General features: G+C 49.8%; 1 protein-coding gene across 2 annotated transcripts in view; it reads left to right on the top strand.

Annotated features, from left to right (window-relative positions):
- LOC138822767 (myelin transcription factor 1) overlaps positions 1-5,670 on the top strand; it is a 69,951-nt gene extending 64,281 nt beyond the window's left edge. For both annotated transcript variants that reach the window (XM_070015709.1, XM_070015708.1), the window contains exons 22-23: positions 3,264-3,407; positions 3,790-5,670. In XM_070015709.1, coding sequence (XP_069871810.1) covers positions 3,264-3,407; positions 3,790-3,930 — 285 coding nt within the window. In that variant the 3' untranslated portion in view covers positions 3,931-5,670. The remainder of the gene's footprint in view (positions 1-3,263; positions 3,408-3,789) is intronic.
- The last annotated feature ends 10,360 nt before the right edge of the window (positions 5,671-16,030 follow it).

Raw genomic sequence — 16,030 nt, 5'->3', positions numbered from 1 at the left:
GGACTTTCCTGCCCAGACTGGATTTGAACCGTGATCCTCAGATCTCAGCCTCTTGAGTAGCTAGGATTACAGACATGAGCCACCAACACTTGGCTTAGTCTTTTAGTTTTGATAGCCAATTCAGGTGGTGCCTGGGCTTGGACCAACACAGACACACACTTCTTTGTTCCTGTTTGTTCCTCTGTGGAGCACAGATGAGTGCAGGTCCCTTTCCATTATGTTGTTCAGGGACTCACTTCACTGAGGGAAGTTTTCAGCTTGAGCATTGGTGAGTACCCACTGGTGTTACACATTCCTTAGATAAGTGTATCTTATTGCTCTGTTTTCCCCAAATGAACACTTGTAATCAGAAAGAAAAACATTCTCATTTTGAAAGCAAAAAAGAATGTCCCCAAGTAGAGCTGGTGGCATGGAAGGGATGTTCCTGAGTAGCTGTAGGAGCAAAGGAATAAATAACAGGCTAGTCTCCCTAGGGAGTGGGGGTAGAGCCCCTTCTAGCTCAGCGGGGATGGATGTGAGGGGGCGAGGTCCCTTCTAGATCAGCGGGGATGGATGTGAGGGGGCGAGGTCCCTTCTACATCAGCGGGGATGGATGTGAGGGGCGAGGCCCCTTCTAGATCAGCGGGGATGGATGTGAGGGGGCCAGGTCCCTTCTAGATCAGCGGGGATGGATGTGAGGGGGCGAGGTCCCTTCTAGATCAGCGGGGATGGATGTGAGGGGGCGAGGTCCCTTCTACATCAGCGGGGATGGATGTGAGGGGGCGAGGTCCCTTCTACATCAGCGGGGATGGATGTGAGGGGCGAGGCCCCTTCTAGATCAGCGGGGATGGATGTGAGGGTGCGAGGCCCCTTCTAGCTCAGCGGGGATGGATGTGAGGGGGCCAGGCCCCTTCTAGATCAGCGGGGATGGATGTGAGGGCAGCAAGGCCCCTTCTAGATCAGCGGGGATGGATGTGAGGGTGCGAGGCCCCTTCTAGATCAGCGGGGATGGATGTGAGGGTGCGAGGCCCCTTCTAGATCAGCGGGGATGGATGTGAGGGGGCGAGGTCCCTTCTAGATCAGCGGGGATGGATGTGAGGGCAGCAAGGCCCCTTCTAGCTCAGCAGGGATGGATGTGAGGGTGCGAGGCCCCTTCTAGATCAGCGGGGATGGATGTGAGGGGGCCAGGTCCCTTCTAGATCAGCCGGGATGGATGTGAGGGGGCGAGGCCCCTTCTAGATCAGCGGGGATGGATGTGAGGGTGCGAGGCCCCTTCTAGATCAGCGGGGATGGATGTGAGGGTGCGAGGCCCCTTCTAGATCAGCGGGGATGGATGTGAGGGGGCCAGGTCCCTTCTAGATCAGCGGGGATGGATGTGAGGGGGCCAGGCCCCTTCTAGATCAGCGGGGATGGATGTGAGGGTGCGAGGCCCCTTCTAGATCAGCAGGGATGGATGTGAGGGGGCGAGGCCCCTTCTAGATCAGCGGGGATGGATGTGAGGGGGCGAGGCCCCTTCCTGGGAGCAGCAGATATATGACATGTTTAGCTCCACAGCTTATTTCTCTTCTGGCATGATGACATCTGGGTGCTCAAGAGCTTGGATAGCACCAATTCTGGAGCTCAGGATGTGTTTTCACAGCCTTCTGTATGTTCATGTGGAGTCCCCAGGCCACTTGGGTGTGAGGACAAGAGGGATAGGGCCTCCTGTCCCACATCTTCCCAATCTCCTACCGGTATCTCTGGTTGGGAGATAGGGCTGGCTACTCCCTCCTTTCCTCTCCGAGTCTCCAGGGCTCTTGTCAGTGGTAGTGCCCTTGGGAGAGTACCTATTATTTCTTCAACTCCACCTTTAGAGTCAGGCATGGGGGTGGGTGCACACCTATGGTGGTCCCAGCTTCTCAGGAGGCTGAGACAAGAGGATCATGGGAGCCTGTGAGTTCAAGTACAGCCTGGGCAACATAGGAACTTATACCATGGAACAAAAACCAGAACAAAATGCAGCCAAGCATACCTTTTATTTTATTTTTCAAATTGTTATTATAAAAGTGATGTGCAAAGGGGTTACAGTGACAAAAGTCAAGTAAAGAGTACATTTCTTTTTGGGTAATGTCACTCCTTCCTTCCCTCTCTATAACATACCTTTCAAAAGACAGATTTTAGCTGGATGCTGTTGGCTCACGCCTGGATTCCTAGCTACTCAGGAGGCTGAGACCTAAGTAAGGATCACAGTTCAAAGCCAGCCCAGACAGTAAAGCCAATGAGACTCTTACCTCCAATTACCCACCAAAAAGCTATGGCTCGAGTGGTAAAGTGCTAGCGTTGAGCAAAAAGCTCAAAGCCAATGCCCAGACCCTGAGTTCAAGCTACAGGACTGGTGTGTGTGTGCATGTGTGCATATGTGCGCGCGCGCGCGCGCACACACACACACACACACACACACACACACACACACACACACACACACACACACACACACACACACACACACACACACACACACACACACACACCAGATTGTGTTGCCTTTCATTAGAATCGCTTTTTCTTTGCCATCCCCCCGAGGAAGTCCCATGCTATCTCTGGAAGGACCAAGGTGAAGAGAAAGCAAGTTTGTATCCCATGCAGTCCTTAAAGCCATATGTTTATCATGCAGTGGTAGGAAACTACTTGGGCCCATCTGTAACTCCCAAAGAGAGTTTGCTGTTGCTGTATAGTGCCACACATGGCCTTCGACTGAACTCAGCACCTCCTCCCCTCTTCCCCTGAGCTCCTCGGGAATATATGGTTGGGCTGAGACCTGGAGAAGATGTGTCTGGAGGCTTGGGAGAGGTTAGCCTTTTGGGCGACCTTTGTTATCTTTTGAGAGATGGAAAGACTCAGAGGCAGAGGTCACCCACAAAGAAAGGAAAGCTAGCCCCACCAAGCTACAGACAGAAATAGGGAGCTTGATGAAGTAAAAACACAACTGGTGTAGATTGAGATTGAATCCAGGACGCCCAAGAGTCTGTGACCTTGTCCTGCTCTAAGGATAGGTGGGGCCTCCTATACTTCCCAGCACAGTCAGCATTCATTCCCATTTCCTTGGACTCATGTTGTTCCTGGAGGGCCTTTGTTTCACCCATCCAGGAAGCTGGGTACTGACTGCTCCTTCCTTGGATGAGGGACCCCCACAGGGTAGAGAGTTCCCACCTCTGGAACCCATCCTCTCTCAGAGACATGTATGGTACGGCCAGTGTGCCCAGCAGGGCCCAGGGCAGGCAGCACCTCTCATCCCTCTGATGCAGATCTCTTCCATGGAGAGGAACCTGAAGAACATCGAGGAGGAAAACAAACTCATTGAGGAGCAGAATGAAGCTCTGTTTCTGGAGCTGTCTGGGCTGAGTCAGGCCCTCATCCAAAGTCTTGCCAATATCCGCCTTCCTCACATGGTAGGTAACAGCAGCCTGCTGGCACTACCCCAAAGCTGGTAGCTACCCGAAGGATGCTTTGGAGGGCAGGGAGACAGTATGCCCCTGGCCCTTCTGCTTCTGGGTCTTAATGGAAGAGTCCTGGGCCCTTTTTGGATGTTCTCTACTTTCCAACTGGCCTGGGCAGCTGTACGCCATGGCTAGCCCTCCTGACTGGCTCAAATCTGGAGCAGAGTGTGGTTCTGGTGGCAAGAGGTCACTGTGGCTGAGATTGCTTGTGTTTCAGCAGCCATGGCTGCTGCACTGCCTAGCTGGGCTTTCTTTAGGGTAGTGTGGGGACTGCTTTCTGCTTCCTGGAGCTGACTCTGTGGACAGGGCTTGCTAACCTGACTCTATCCTCTAGGAGCCAATATGCGAGCAGAATTTTGACGCCTATGTGAGCACCCTGACTGACATGTACTCCAACCAGGACTGCTACCAGAATCCCGAGAACAAGGGCCTCCTGGAGACCATCAAGCAGGCTGTGAGGGGCATCCAGGTCTAGGCAATGCTGGGTGGAGGTGCACTCCTCCTTTGCTCCGGTGCTCACGCTCCCACCCTACCCCTCACAGTAAGAGCACCTGACTGTTTGTTGGTGACTTCTAGTTGTCAGTCCACGTCGGCAGCCCTGTGCAGCCTTCCGTGGATTTATCCAAAGGGGCACCTGGAAACCAGTGTCTCTCGTGATGCCCCACCAGGCTCAGGCCAACACCTCCCACGTGAGTGCCTGGGGTACCGAAGTGTTACAAAGTGATTTATTTTTGTTTTCTGAAAGAAATTTGAAGAACAGCTCAAAGTCTCCAGTGGAAGCTCACGGACAAAGTTCTCAGGGAAGTTTTGGAGTTTGCAGCCACAGTATTCCTTTGTCTGTCGAGGCTGGGAGGGTAGCCATTGGCTCAGTGGGTGGGAGTCTCATACCTGGAAGACATACCTGGGCCATGTGTCTGTGCTCAGCAAGGTCCTTGTGGCATGTTTTTTTCTCTTTTTATTTAATTCAGCTTTGTGTCAAGGGTGGGCAACACTCTGCTTAAGAGGTGAAGCTAGGAACAGGCCTTCCAGACAATGGTCCAGACAGTTGAAGAGCATTATGGCCCAGTCAGTTCAAGGGATTTTAAACCAGAGGTCCCTAAAAAGTCTCCTATGCAGGCAGCTAGTGCCCAGAGACTGCACAGATTTCTCCTGACTTCAGTGTTTAAGTCCCTGAGTTTGGGCTCCAGGCCAGGACTTTGGCTTCCTTCCCTCTACCTAGGCCCCTGGCCCATTACTGCCACCTTACTTGGGTCATGGCTGAGGTCCATCTCTGTGTCCAAGGGGATCAAGGTGGAGACAGTAATGTCAGGAAGTAAATTCCTAGTGGGAGATCGCCAAGGTTTCACTTCTTTTAAGATCCATTCAAGATGAAGAAAAAAGGTAAATTTAATTTAAAATGTTAAAAACACAATGTTCCTACTGTGTAAATAGAGTCCAAGTCGATTGTGACAGCAATTTCGAATTAGTATTTAAAAGTAGAGAAGTTGCACTTCCTGGAAAACACTGAAAGTAGTTAGCTTAATTATTCTGTAAATTATTTAATTTTGTCGGGATGTAAGTATTTATATTCACACCTTCTTATGTTAACATTTGCTATTTATTTAACATTTTTATTTATTAATTTTATACTATCTCAAATCGACTCCACACTAGGGTACCATAAGAGCAAAATAAGTAAAATCAAGGCAAAACCAACTATTTGACTATAAGATAGGCCACAAAAAAATCTTGATAACCTCTAGTTATAATTTTGATGCAATCGAGTTATTTTTTATATATTTTGTTATTTATTCTTTTAATAATGGAATTTTTAAAAAAAAGTATTTTGTAACTGAGGAATTTTGATAATTTGGGGATTTTTTTTCCCCGTTGGTCAAATGGAGAGAAAGATGTTCTGATTTTCTTTTCCCTTTTGGGTTCCGTTATTTCAGGCCAATAACAGCAAGCAGAATTCTGTATTTATTATTATTTAATTGTACAGCAGATGTGTGTGCTCTGGTGTGCTTCTTGTGTCGCGTTTGTGGCGGTTCTTCTGGCTGAGTCATGTTGCTGTGAGAGAGTGCTGGCCACAGTCAGCCCCACGGAGTTGTTAAGACTCACAGACTGCGCCGCTGTCCGGTCCCCTGACGCTCCAATACTGTGACCCTCTTTCCTCAGGAAATGCGTTGGACCCACAGCACTTTGTGGTGTGTTTGGAGGGTGATTTCCTAATAAAAGTCTGACTGTGAATTGGTGCTGTGGTCTGTAGGGAGGATGCTACTCTGTTCCTTGCCCACTGGGAGTGGTGGGTGGGTGGTCATTGTGGGTAGGGGTCTTCTGTCCCTGATTCTATATGTGGGACCTCCTGGACTGGTTCACCTAACATTTCTAACCCCCAGGTGTGGTTCTGTTAGGTCTAAGACATTGTATCTTAGCCCTTTCCATAAAGCCAGGCATGTGCAAATCAGGATTCTTCCTAGTTTTCTTTAGGGTTGGGGAAAAAGTATTACACAATTGGTCTGGTCATGCCATCTCTCCTAGTCGTGAATAGATGAGAATTCAGATATTATGGAGGGATGTGGAGCTGGGAAACAAAGTGGAATAGAGATCTCTGATGACTTTTTCAGAGCTCCTGGACCCACCTATGTCTGAAGGTAGTCTACACTTGGATTCCCCGAGTGTGAGGTAATGACTCCCTTTTATCTTTGAGCTCACGTGTGTTAGTTTTTTGTCTTGCAGAAGCACTTTTCCCGTCATCACACTTTTTTGTCAGGTGGACAGAGTCAGATTTGCATGTGAGTCTTCAAATCATATCCTCCTGAACCGCAGTCAAGTTTTTTCCTTGTGAGTCTGGACCTGGAAGCAGGTTGGCGTCTCCTCTGGTCTGAAGACAAATGATCAATCTTCCCTGATCAATTCTTAGAAAATCTGGGCTGTGTTTCTCACTTCTGCTCCTGTCAGACAGAGCCTAGGCACTGGGGCACTCACTGTCGAGCGTGGCTGGGCCTAGTGCTAGCCCAAACTGGTGGGTCATCCATGAAGAAGGGCCTTTTGCTGAGGCCCCACTGGAGACAGAGCTAATGGTCAGGAGTTGTAATCTCTCATGCTGGCCTAGTAGGCACTAAGATGGGGGCCATGTCCAGGGAAGGCTGATTAACAGAGGAGAATCATTCTAGTGGCAGGGCTGCTGGCCAGAGAGGTAGGGGTTGTCACAGTCCTTCCTGGGAGCAAGAAGTGGAAGGAGAGCTGCCTAGACCCACTGTGGCTGCCTGCTGACGGTAAGTAACCAAGGGCAGGACTGTAGATGTGAGATGCCCTAGAGTGAAGGGCCATTACCCAGCTCCAGCGGGGGCGTGGCTCCTTAGTCCTGCCCACAGTCTTTGCTTCTTTTCCCTTTGTCCATCAGACCTTGAAACACTACACATCAGAGAAGTCAACCACCTCAGGCCCCTCAGATCAGAGTTTCTTCCCAATGGCACAAGGGCATGGGTGTAGGGTTTACTTAAACAGATTCCATGTGTTGGGGGCATGGCTCAAGTGGTAGAGTACCTGCCTAACAAATGTGAGGCCCTGAGTTCAATCCCCAGCACTGCCCCAAAAAAGAGGCTTCCACACAATTCCAAAGGATAGTAATGAAGAACCACAGAGGCATGTGAAAGCAGTGTGTTGGTCTTCATAATCAGTGAGCTCTGCTGGGGTCTGACAACATACTGGTCTGCCTACAGTCTCTGGGAAATTCCTAAGTGGTCTAAAGAACTGCAAACATGATGTGGGTGGGAGAAAGACGCTGGAGATTTGGTCTCCAGCTGCAGCTGGGGTGTAGTCAGAAAGCATGGAGGGCTATGGAAGTTGGGACAGGGATGCGGGGCCACAGCCCAGATAAGATGTCTACTCATAAGCAGAGGACTGTTGGTCAGCTGAAAACAAGAGCAGAGACCAGTTAGGCTCCAAATTGAGTCCTGGTTTGCCTTGCTCAGGGTCTCCAGTAGGAGTGTCACCTTTGGTGGCTCAGGCCCAGGGCTGGCCACGGTGGAACCCCTCAGCAGGTGAGGGCTGCACTACTGTGACCACAGTGACCCGAAGAGAGTTGACCAATGTGGGCTCTATCAAGACTTCTAAGAGAGACAGTGTTTGAGGCATGGCTGGCAGCATAGCATGGGGATAGTTCCTGGAGAGGAGCAGCAGGTACAAGGAATGATGGGGTGAGAACTTTTTTTTTTTTGGGGTCCGGTCATGGGGCCTGAACTCTGGGCCTGGGCGCTGTCCCTCAGCTCTTCAGCTCAAGGCGAGTGCTCTACCACTTGAGCCACAGCGCCACTTCCGGCTTTTTTTTTCCTGTTTATGTGGTGCTAAGGAATCGAACCCAGGGCCTCATGCATGCAAGGCAGGCGCTCTACCACTGAGCCACCTTCCCAGCCCTAGAGAACTCTTGATTTTTAAAGAACCTCAAGTTTAAGGAGACTACTTTGACCTTCAGGACTTTTAGGTTTGCCAAGCTCTGTTCCTCCAGCTTCAGGATTCTGAGAGGTTCTGGGAGCCTGGATTTAGGGTTCTAAGTCCTTATCCCCTTCAGATAAATATTCACTCTTCATTTACCATAATATCCTGGGATTCTTAGGGTAGGCCCACAGGACTTGGTAGGCCTCACTTATATGTGGCAGAACAGAGAGAGCACAACAGCTCATCCAGCCTCAAGAAGGTGGGACCAAGGCTATTCCTATGATGTTAGTTCCACAGGTGATAGTGGCATGAGCTGGCCACCCCTGAGAAGATGCTCTCTTCTTCTCAGGGGGACTGTCTGGGCCACTGGCCTGCTGGGTGCTGGGCTAGTACTGTCTTGATGTCACAGGTGTCGGTGCCTCAGGACTTACTTCGTATTTGTATAGGAACTCCTCCCAGGGCAGGGCCTTCTCTCCAAGCCTGAAGACCCTCTCTCTGATCCTTTCCAGAGAATGAAGCTTGAGGTGTCCTCCAGAGACAGAAGGGATGGCTTCTGTCATCTCTACCAGCACCTAGATCAGGGTAGGGGGGTCTTGGGTTTCTTCTGGCTTCTGAAAATACTTTCTACTTGATGTCTTTTTTTTTTTTAAGTTGTTCATCTCCAGCAGAATCCTGTATTGACAGTTCTTAGGGGTTCAGGGTGTGTGTGTGTGTGTGGGGGTGGGCTGTGTTGGTTCTGAGCTTCCTGTACTTTGGCTAGAATTCAGTGTTCTGGGTCTCTTGGGCCATTTATCTTGCATCTGTGTGGTCTAATCTATCTCCCTGTTCCTATCAATTTATGCTTTAAAAGCTGTCCTTTTAGCTGGGTTTTGGGAGGGAACAAAACCAGATATATGTGCTCCAATTTCACAAATACAAGACCTCCTTTTACAGAAGGAAGCAGTTCAGGGCCAGGTCAGCATTGCCCCATGACTGATTGGAAGCTCAAGCTTAGATGAGACTGAGTGCCCCGTAGACTGCTGCAGGCACAGGTGTGGAGCCATTTCTGTCAGCTGGCTGTGGACCCTGCAACACAGGCTGGCAACACTCCCTGGGAGTTAGAAGTTCTGCACCATGTTCCTTTGCTCCTCCATGAGTTTGGCTGTAAGGAATTTGGACTTCGACAAGAGCCCCAGTTTAAAGATAGAACCGTAGAGCCCACGGGGGCCCTTTTTCTATTATTATAGGACCTGGGGCCAACACTGGGCTGCTGACTTTGCAGAACTGTTCTCTAGCCTGCTGGTGGCTACCTTGCCTCATTGCTTTCTTCTCAGTGTCTACAGTGTGAAGCTTGACCTCGCTTCTTTTTTTATTTCTGCCTCCTGGCAGCTGTCCCTTGGTACTCCTGGGTAGTTTCCCTAGCCTACATTCTGGCCCTCTTTCATTCATCTCTGAGGCTGATGTTTGCTGTGCATGGAGAATACTATACTGTTCCCACGCCTACATTTCTTAGCCCTGGCACCTTCTGGAACTCTACTTTGACAGCAAGACCTGTGTCCTGGTATTCAGAGTAGCCTAGTGGCTGCAGCCAGGCTGGCCCCTGTGGGCTCATCAGGTCCAGTCCTTACAATCCCAACTGAAAGTCTCATCCGGAGATCCTGCCTCCGAAGGGGAGGAGCCTCAGTCCTGAGGAGCTGCCGTGGTTCAGAGGTCTTGCCTTACAGGGGAGGGAGGGGCTTGGGCAGCCTTTCTCTCCTCATGGAACCAGGAAGAACAGGTTGAGCTACTCCCCCAGCATTTGCCACCCTCATTGTACATAGTCCCCTCTGCTCCAGGGGTATCTTCTCTTGCCTGTTTATTTCACATCCTGCTAAATGTGTCTTCTTCATCTTTAATTCTAACATAGCTTTCTTTGTAGAAGTTGTCAAAACCAATATGTCAAGTCTGATGGTGGTGAGGATGGGCCATCTGACCTGAGCCCTTGTACATGCACTTCTCCATCACCCTATCTACAGATGGGGACACTGAGCCCCAGGGCTGATTCCTCAGATCCCACATGATGACAACCCTCTGGGATGTGTCGCTCCAGAAAGAGGAGAGGGGGTGGTACCGGATCAGATGGATCCCTACAGAGCAGTCACTGTGTCTCCCAGACACAGTGGGTGACTCCAAGATTAGAGAAGTAGCTGCCATGACCCTCAGGTAGCAGAGGGGAGGGGCAGGCCGAGGCCCCAGAGCAGGCTGGGCCGGCCAGAGACACTGGAGCCTCTTTGATGTGAGTCCTAACTCTCTGTTCATCCGAGAATGAAATACTTGGTAAGAGGAACTACCGAGACAGCAGGGAGGGGTATGGAGGTGGTCGGTGAATGCTCACTGTGCCAGAGGGAAGTGAAGGCAAGTTTCATAGCTGTCTAGGGCAGGAGCAGGAGCTCTGATGTAAGCAAGTATGTGTAACTCATAGGGCTGGCCATTGCAGCATGGCGGAGTGAGGGGTGAGTAGGGTGTCATTATAACCTGACTTTGTATGAGATACAAAAATGCTGGGGAATGAGCAGTGAAGTGGCGTTGCCAACTTATTTTCTGGCTTATTGTTGGCCTAAAGTACTAAGGTCCCATGACATTATCACTGGACGGTAGGACCTATAACCAGATCTTCCTTGTAGGAAATAGCACAGGGTGCTGAGTGAATGGCAGGACCAAGGGGGTGTGTGGGCAGGAGGGCAGTTACTGGTCCAGCTTTGAGTGGCTGGGGACGCCATTGGAGAGGGGAGAGGGCCCACACAGCACACCTGCTCCCACACATTCAGCATACTGGATTGCCTCAGGCCAGCCCATTGGGAGCTGGATTCATGAGATCTGACCGCTGGACACCTCTCCCAGTTCCTTTCTCCTGCTCACCACATAAAGACAGTAGCCCAAAGTCACTCAGCACCTCGACATTTGCCTAACTCTGCCCTCTCTGCACTTCTCATCTGCGCCTCTGCCACAGTCAGCGGAGTCCACCCCTGTTGGGTGCCAATCACCTGATGACTTGACCACAGCTTCCCCTGGGTTTAGAGGACCAGTCAAAGCAGTCTTGTCTGCAATCTCAAGTCTGACTGCCACTTACCTGGTGCCTAGAGAATGGATTGATCTGAGACAATCACTTCCTTTTAGTCAGGTCAGGTCTGCTACTGCTTTAAGGTAGCATTTTCTGGTATGGACCCTAATTCTGCTAGGCAACACTTGCCTTGAGTTTCTTACAGTTCACAAAAACAGTGAGGAGTGAGTGGGCAGTAGCAGAGGAGTTGGTGTGTGTGTGTGTGTGTGTGTGTGTGTGTGTGTGTGTGTGTGTGTGTGAGTGTGGTGTGTTGGGGGTATCCTGAGCTTCTGTCATTGGCAACAGTGTCAGTGAGATAGAAATGTATCAGGGAAAATCCACCCCAGGGGACCTGGACCGCCTTCTGATACCACTTCTACCCTGGGTCAGCAGGTTCTCCAGAGTCAAACATATGTAGCTTTTATTCAAAGTGACATGAAATTGATATTTGCCGATGCCTTTCTTGTGTCCAAGTATTGCTAATGTTTTATTAAAATAGTTTAAGATGAGAGACTATTTTAAAGAAATCCTTTCCAACTGTATACTTCAATGAGTGCATTTGAGCTCACCAATATTTCCTGCTAAGCATCACCATGCGACTATGTGGTAGCAGAGGAGATGTGGCACCTGTCTAAAGACTGTTATTCTCTCTTCTAGCATAAAAGGAGGAAGAACTACTATTTTTCTCTTTAAGAAGAGCTACTTTTCTTCCTTTCTGACCTAGTTTAGCACTTTCTCCTAACACAGCAGCTGTGTAATGCTGACACCTTGTGGCCAAGGTCAAAATCTGTCATCCCTCTGCCCAGTATTGACCCTGGATCAGGTGTGAGGTCCTCCCTTAGGGTCAACTGCACACTTCCACCACAGTACCACTAACAAAGCTGAACAGTGGGCTTGTTATTATTGTTGTTGTTCTGTCATGGGGCTTGAATTCAAAACCTGGGCTCTGTCGCTGAGCTTTTTTTGCTCAAGGCTAACACTCTACCACTTGAGCCACAGTGCCATTTCTGGTTTTCTGCTGGTTAGTTGGAGAGAAAAGGCTCATAGACTTTCCTGCCTGGGCTTTGAACCATGATCTTCATATCTCAGCCTTCTGAATAGCTAGGATTACAGGTATGAGCCACCAGTGCCAGGCTGAGCAGTGTTTTATATATGCGAGCAAGTTTCTCAGAAGCCCTGTATCCTGAAGGCTGAGGCCCAAAGTACCCAGAGAAGATGTCAGATGAACGGTGCAGGGGAGGGGGCTGAGACTGTGGAGTGGCTACCAAAGGGTCACCTTCCTCTGTAAAATGGGCACTCCCCCTGGTGCATCATCTATTGGACTCGTTCTCATGGCTCTCTGTTCCCAACCTTGTTGCATCTTCTTTGGTGCCCATCAAATCCTGAGCAGGACAAAGCCATGGCAACTACTGGGATAAGGAGCTCTTCCTAAAGAAGAATGTAAAATTCTTGGAGGACAAAAATTATTTTACAATTATTGTAATTGCAAAAGCAGCACTTGCCCATTATACAACAACCACAATACAAAGGTCACCAAGGTAAGAAGTAGTGTCCCTACCCAGGGCTAAGATGCACTAAGAAAATTGTCTTACATAGTTATATTTATGTAGCCCCAGTGCCATTCATTCTTTTGTGCAGATCTATATTTCCATCTGGTATCATTTGCTTTCTGTCTTTAACATATTACACTGTAATTCTTCTGCAAAGCTTATATTTCTGGCAAACAAAACAAAACAAAACCATTCACCTTTTCAAAAAGTAATACCCTGTTAGGTCCCGGTGGCCCACGCCTGTCATCCTAGCTACTCAGGAGGCTGATGTCTGAGGACGGAGGTTCGAAGCCAGCCTGAGCAGGAAAGTCCATGACACTCTTATCTCCAATTCACCACCAGAACACCAGCCTTCAGCACAAAACCTAAGGGACATCACCCAAGTCCTGAGTTCAAGCCCCAGTACTAGTGTGTACATGCACATACACACACACACACATACAGCATAATAAACTTTCAGAAAACTTGAGCATATAGTTATATGACCTTCCCTTATCTTTTCTCTCATTTGTTTGCATTAATATACATTGTTACAATTGATGTATGATATTGATATATTACATTTCACTAAATCCCAGTTTAGCATACAGTTCCTTCTTGGTGCTGAACGTGTGTGTGTTTGTGTGTGTGTGTGTGTGTGTGTGTGTGTGTGTGTTAGGTATGGAACCTATACAAATGCTCTACCACCAAGCTACACACCTGTTCCTGTGGGGTTTGATAAATGTGTAATAATATAATCATTTCACTGCCCTAAAAATCTTCTGAGTCTACCTGTTTACCCTCCCCATCTTTGGCAATTACTAAACTTTTTACTATTTCTATAGTTTTTATTTTTACATAATGTCATATCCTTGAGATATTACAATCTTCACACTGGGCTCTTTCATTTAGCAAAAGACACTTTAAGTTTCCCCTATGTCTTTTCTTGGCAGAATAATATCTTACTATTTTTAAAATCACTGATTAATATCCTATTGATTTAATACCATAATTGTTTATCATTCATCAATGTAAATGAAGTATATCCTTGTCACTTCCAGTTTTTGACAATTATGAATTTGTTATAAAGATCTATGTGCCTCGTGTGTGTGTGTGTGTGTGTGTGTGTGTGTGTGTGTGTGTGTGTGTGTGTGTGTGTGTGTGTGGTGCGCATATGTATGTGTGTACCCATAGTGGTCATTTGGGTAATTCCTAGCAGCACAAGTGCTAGATAGTATAAGACTATGTTTAGCTCAGAAGGAAACTGCCCAAACTGTCTTTCCAAGTGGAGGTAACACTTTGCATTCCCTCTAGCAATGAACAAGGATGCTGTTTGGTCCACATCCTCACCAGCATTTGGTGTTTCCAGAATCTTAGATTTTGGTTTTGTAATAGATGTGTATGGATATCTCACTGTCTTATAAATTTGCAATTCCATAATGACACATGATCCTGAGCATCTATTCATCCAGCTCATTTTCCATTTGTATATTTCTTTACTGAGCATCAGTTGAGAGCTTTTGTCCATTTCCACCTGTTTGTTTTATTGTTGAATTTTGAGAGTTCCTAAAGAATCCTTTGTAAGATACCTGTTTTGTGACTATTTTCTGTGGGAGGCTTCTCTTTTCATTTTTTCAGTGTCTTTTACAGAGCAGAAGTTTATAATAAAAATCAACTTATTACTATTCTTTTTCTTTCATGGATTGATACATGTAAAGACTCATCACAAAACCCTAGGGTCATCTAGATTGTCTCCTGTTATGGTCTAGAAGTTTTATGTGGAAAGTGTTAGGACTTTTAAAAATTATTTGATTGGGGCTGGGAAGTTGGCTCTGGTACAGTGCTTGCCTCGCATGCATGAGGCCCTGAGTTCGATTCCTCAGCACCACACAGAGCGGAAAAAAGCTCGAAGTGGCGTTGTGGCTCAAGTGGTAGGACACTAGCCTTGAGCTGAAGAGCTGAGGGACAGCGCCCAGGCCCAGAGTTCAGGCCCCATGACCGACAAAAAAAAAATTATTTACGTCTTTTTTTTTTTTTTTTTTGCCAGTCCTTGGGCTTAAACTCAGGGCCTTTTGTTCAAGGTTAGCGCTCTACCACTGGAGCCACAGCGCCACTTCTGGCTTTTTCTATGATTAATTAGGAGATACAAGTCTCATAGGCTGCCTGCCCTGGCTGGCTTTGAACCCTCATCTCTCCTATCTCCTATTTGCAATCCTCAGATCTCAGTCTCCTGAGTAGCTAGGAATATGGGTGTGAGCCATGGCGCCTGGCTTATTATTTTTAAAAAATAGCTAGTTGTTTCGGTGTCATTCACTTCAAATACCACCTTTAGTCCCTGAATTGTTTCTGCGTGGGCCTACCAGTTCCAGGAGTCAGTGTCTGCCTTCCCATGCGGGTCCCGCGGCGTCTCATTCCGATCGCGATGCCCGCAGGCCGAGCGGCGCTCCAACAGAGTGCGAGCTCCCTGCGCACGCACGCAGCAACGGCGGGAGGCTGGAGCGGGCGACGCACCACGGACTGACAACCCTCAGGGATGGCTTCTTCTCGCTCAGACGGGGAGAACTAACCCACGGCACTTCGCAGGTGGGTCGGAGTCCAGGCCCGGAAAACAGCGGCCAACCGTATTTCGGAGATGGCCGCCCAGCCCACCGCACCCCACCGCACCCCGGTGAGCGGTTGGTAGGGGCGGGGCCTCGCGCCGTCCGTCCTTCCGGTCCCGCCAACGTAGGCGCCGGCCTGACGGGGTCCTCCCCCAACAGCTTTCTCTCTTCGGCCTTGCCCTCCTTCCCGTCACTAGCCTGGGCTGTGCTGTCCTGCAGCAGACACTCGTCAGACATCCGTCCACTTTAGGTCCCGCGCCCGCAGCGCCCTCAGCCAACAGACCCTTCGCCAGCCGAGACACCGGCCCCCTAACCCTTCCCGTCCGGCCCCTGGAGAGCAGGGACCGGCGTGAGCGCTCCGCCAGTGCGCGGAGAGGGGTGGGCCAAAGGGCGGGCCAACGGGTGCGCCGAGGGCTCTGATAGGAGCGGGCCGAAAGCGGAGGGCCTACCGGGGAGGGAGGGCTCTGATAGGAGCGGGCCAAAGGGGCGGGACTACGGGGGGGCAAGGGCTCTGATAGGAGCGGGCCTAAGCGAGGGATCAGTGCGTGTAGAGGCGGGCCTACCGGGGAGGGAGGGCCGAGTGCTCTGATAGGGGCGGGCCAAAGGGGCGGGCCAAAGGGGCGGGCCTATGGAGGGCGAATGCTCGGATAGGGACGGGCCTATGCGAGGGATCAGTACGCGCTAGGGGCGATCCGAAGGGGCGGGCCTACCGGGGAGGAGGGCCGAGTGCTCTGATAGGGGCGGGCCTATGTGAAGGACAAGTACGCGCTCGGGGCGATCCGAAGGGGCGGGCCTTTGGGGGCCGAGTGCTCTGACAGGGGCGGGCCCATGCGAGGGATAAGCGCTCCTTGGGGCGATCCGAAGGGGCGGGCCTATGGTGGGGACCAGTACACGGATAGAGGCGGAACCACGTGGGGCAAGTGCGCGGGCTGCGACTGGCCCGAGGGAGAAACAAATGAGGGGTGGGGC

The sequence above is a fragment of the Dipodomys merriami genome, unplaced genomic scaffold, assembly GCF_024711535.1.
Source record: "Dipodomys merriami isolate MVZ:Mamm:240054 unplaced genomic scaffold, mDipMer1.0.p SCAF_1142, whole genome shotgun sequence".
In the NCBI taxonomy this organism is placed as follows: domain Eukaryota; kingdom Metazoa; phylum Chordata; class Mammalia; order Rodentia; family Heteromyidae; genus Dipodomys; species Dipodomys merriami.
The sequence above is the reverse complement of the archived record's forward strand: the minus strand, read 5'-3'. Positions and strand labels throughout refer to the sequence as shown.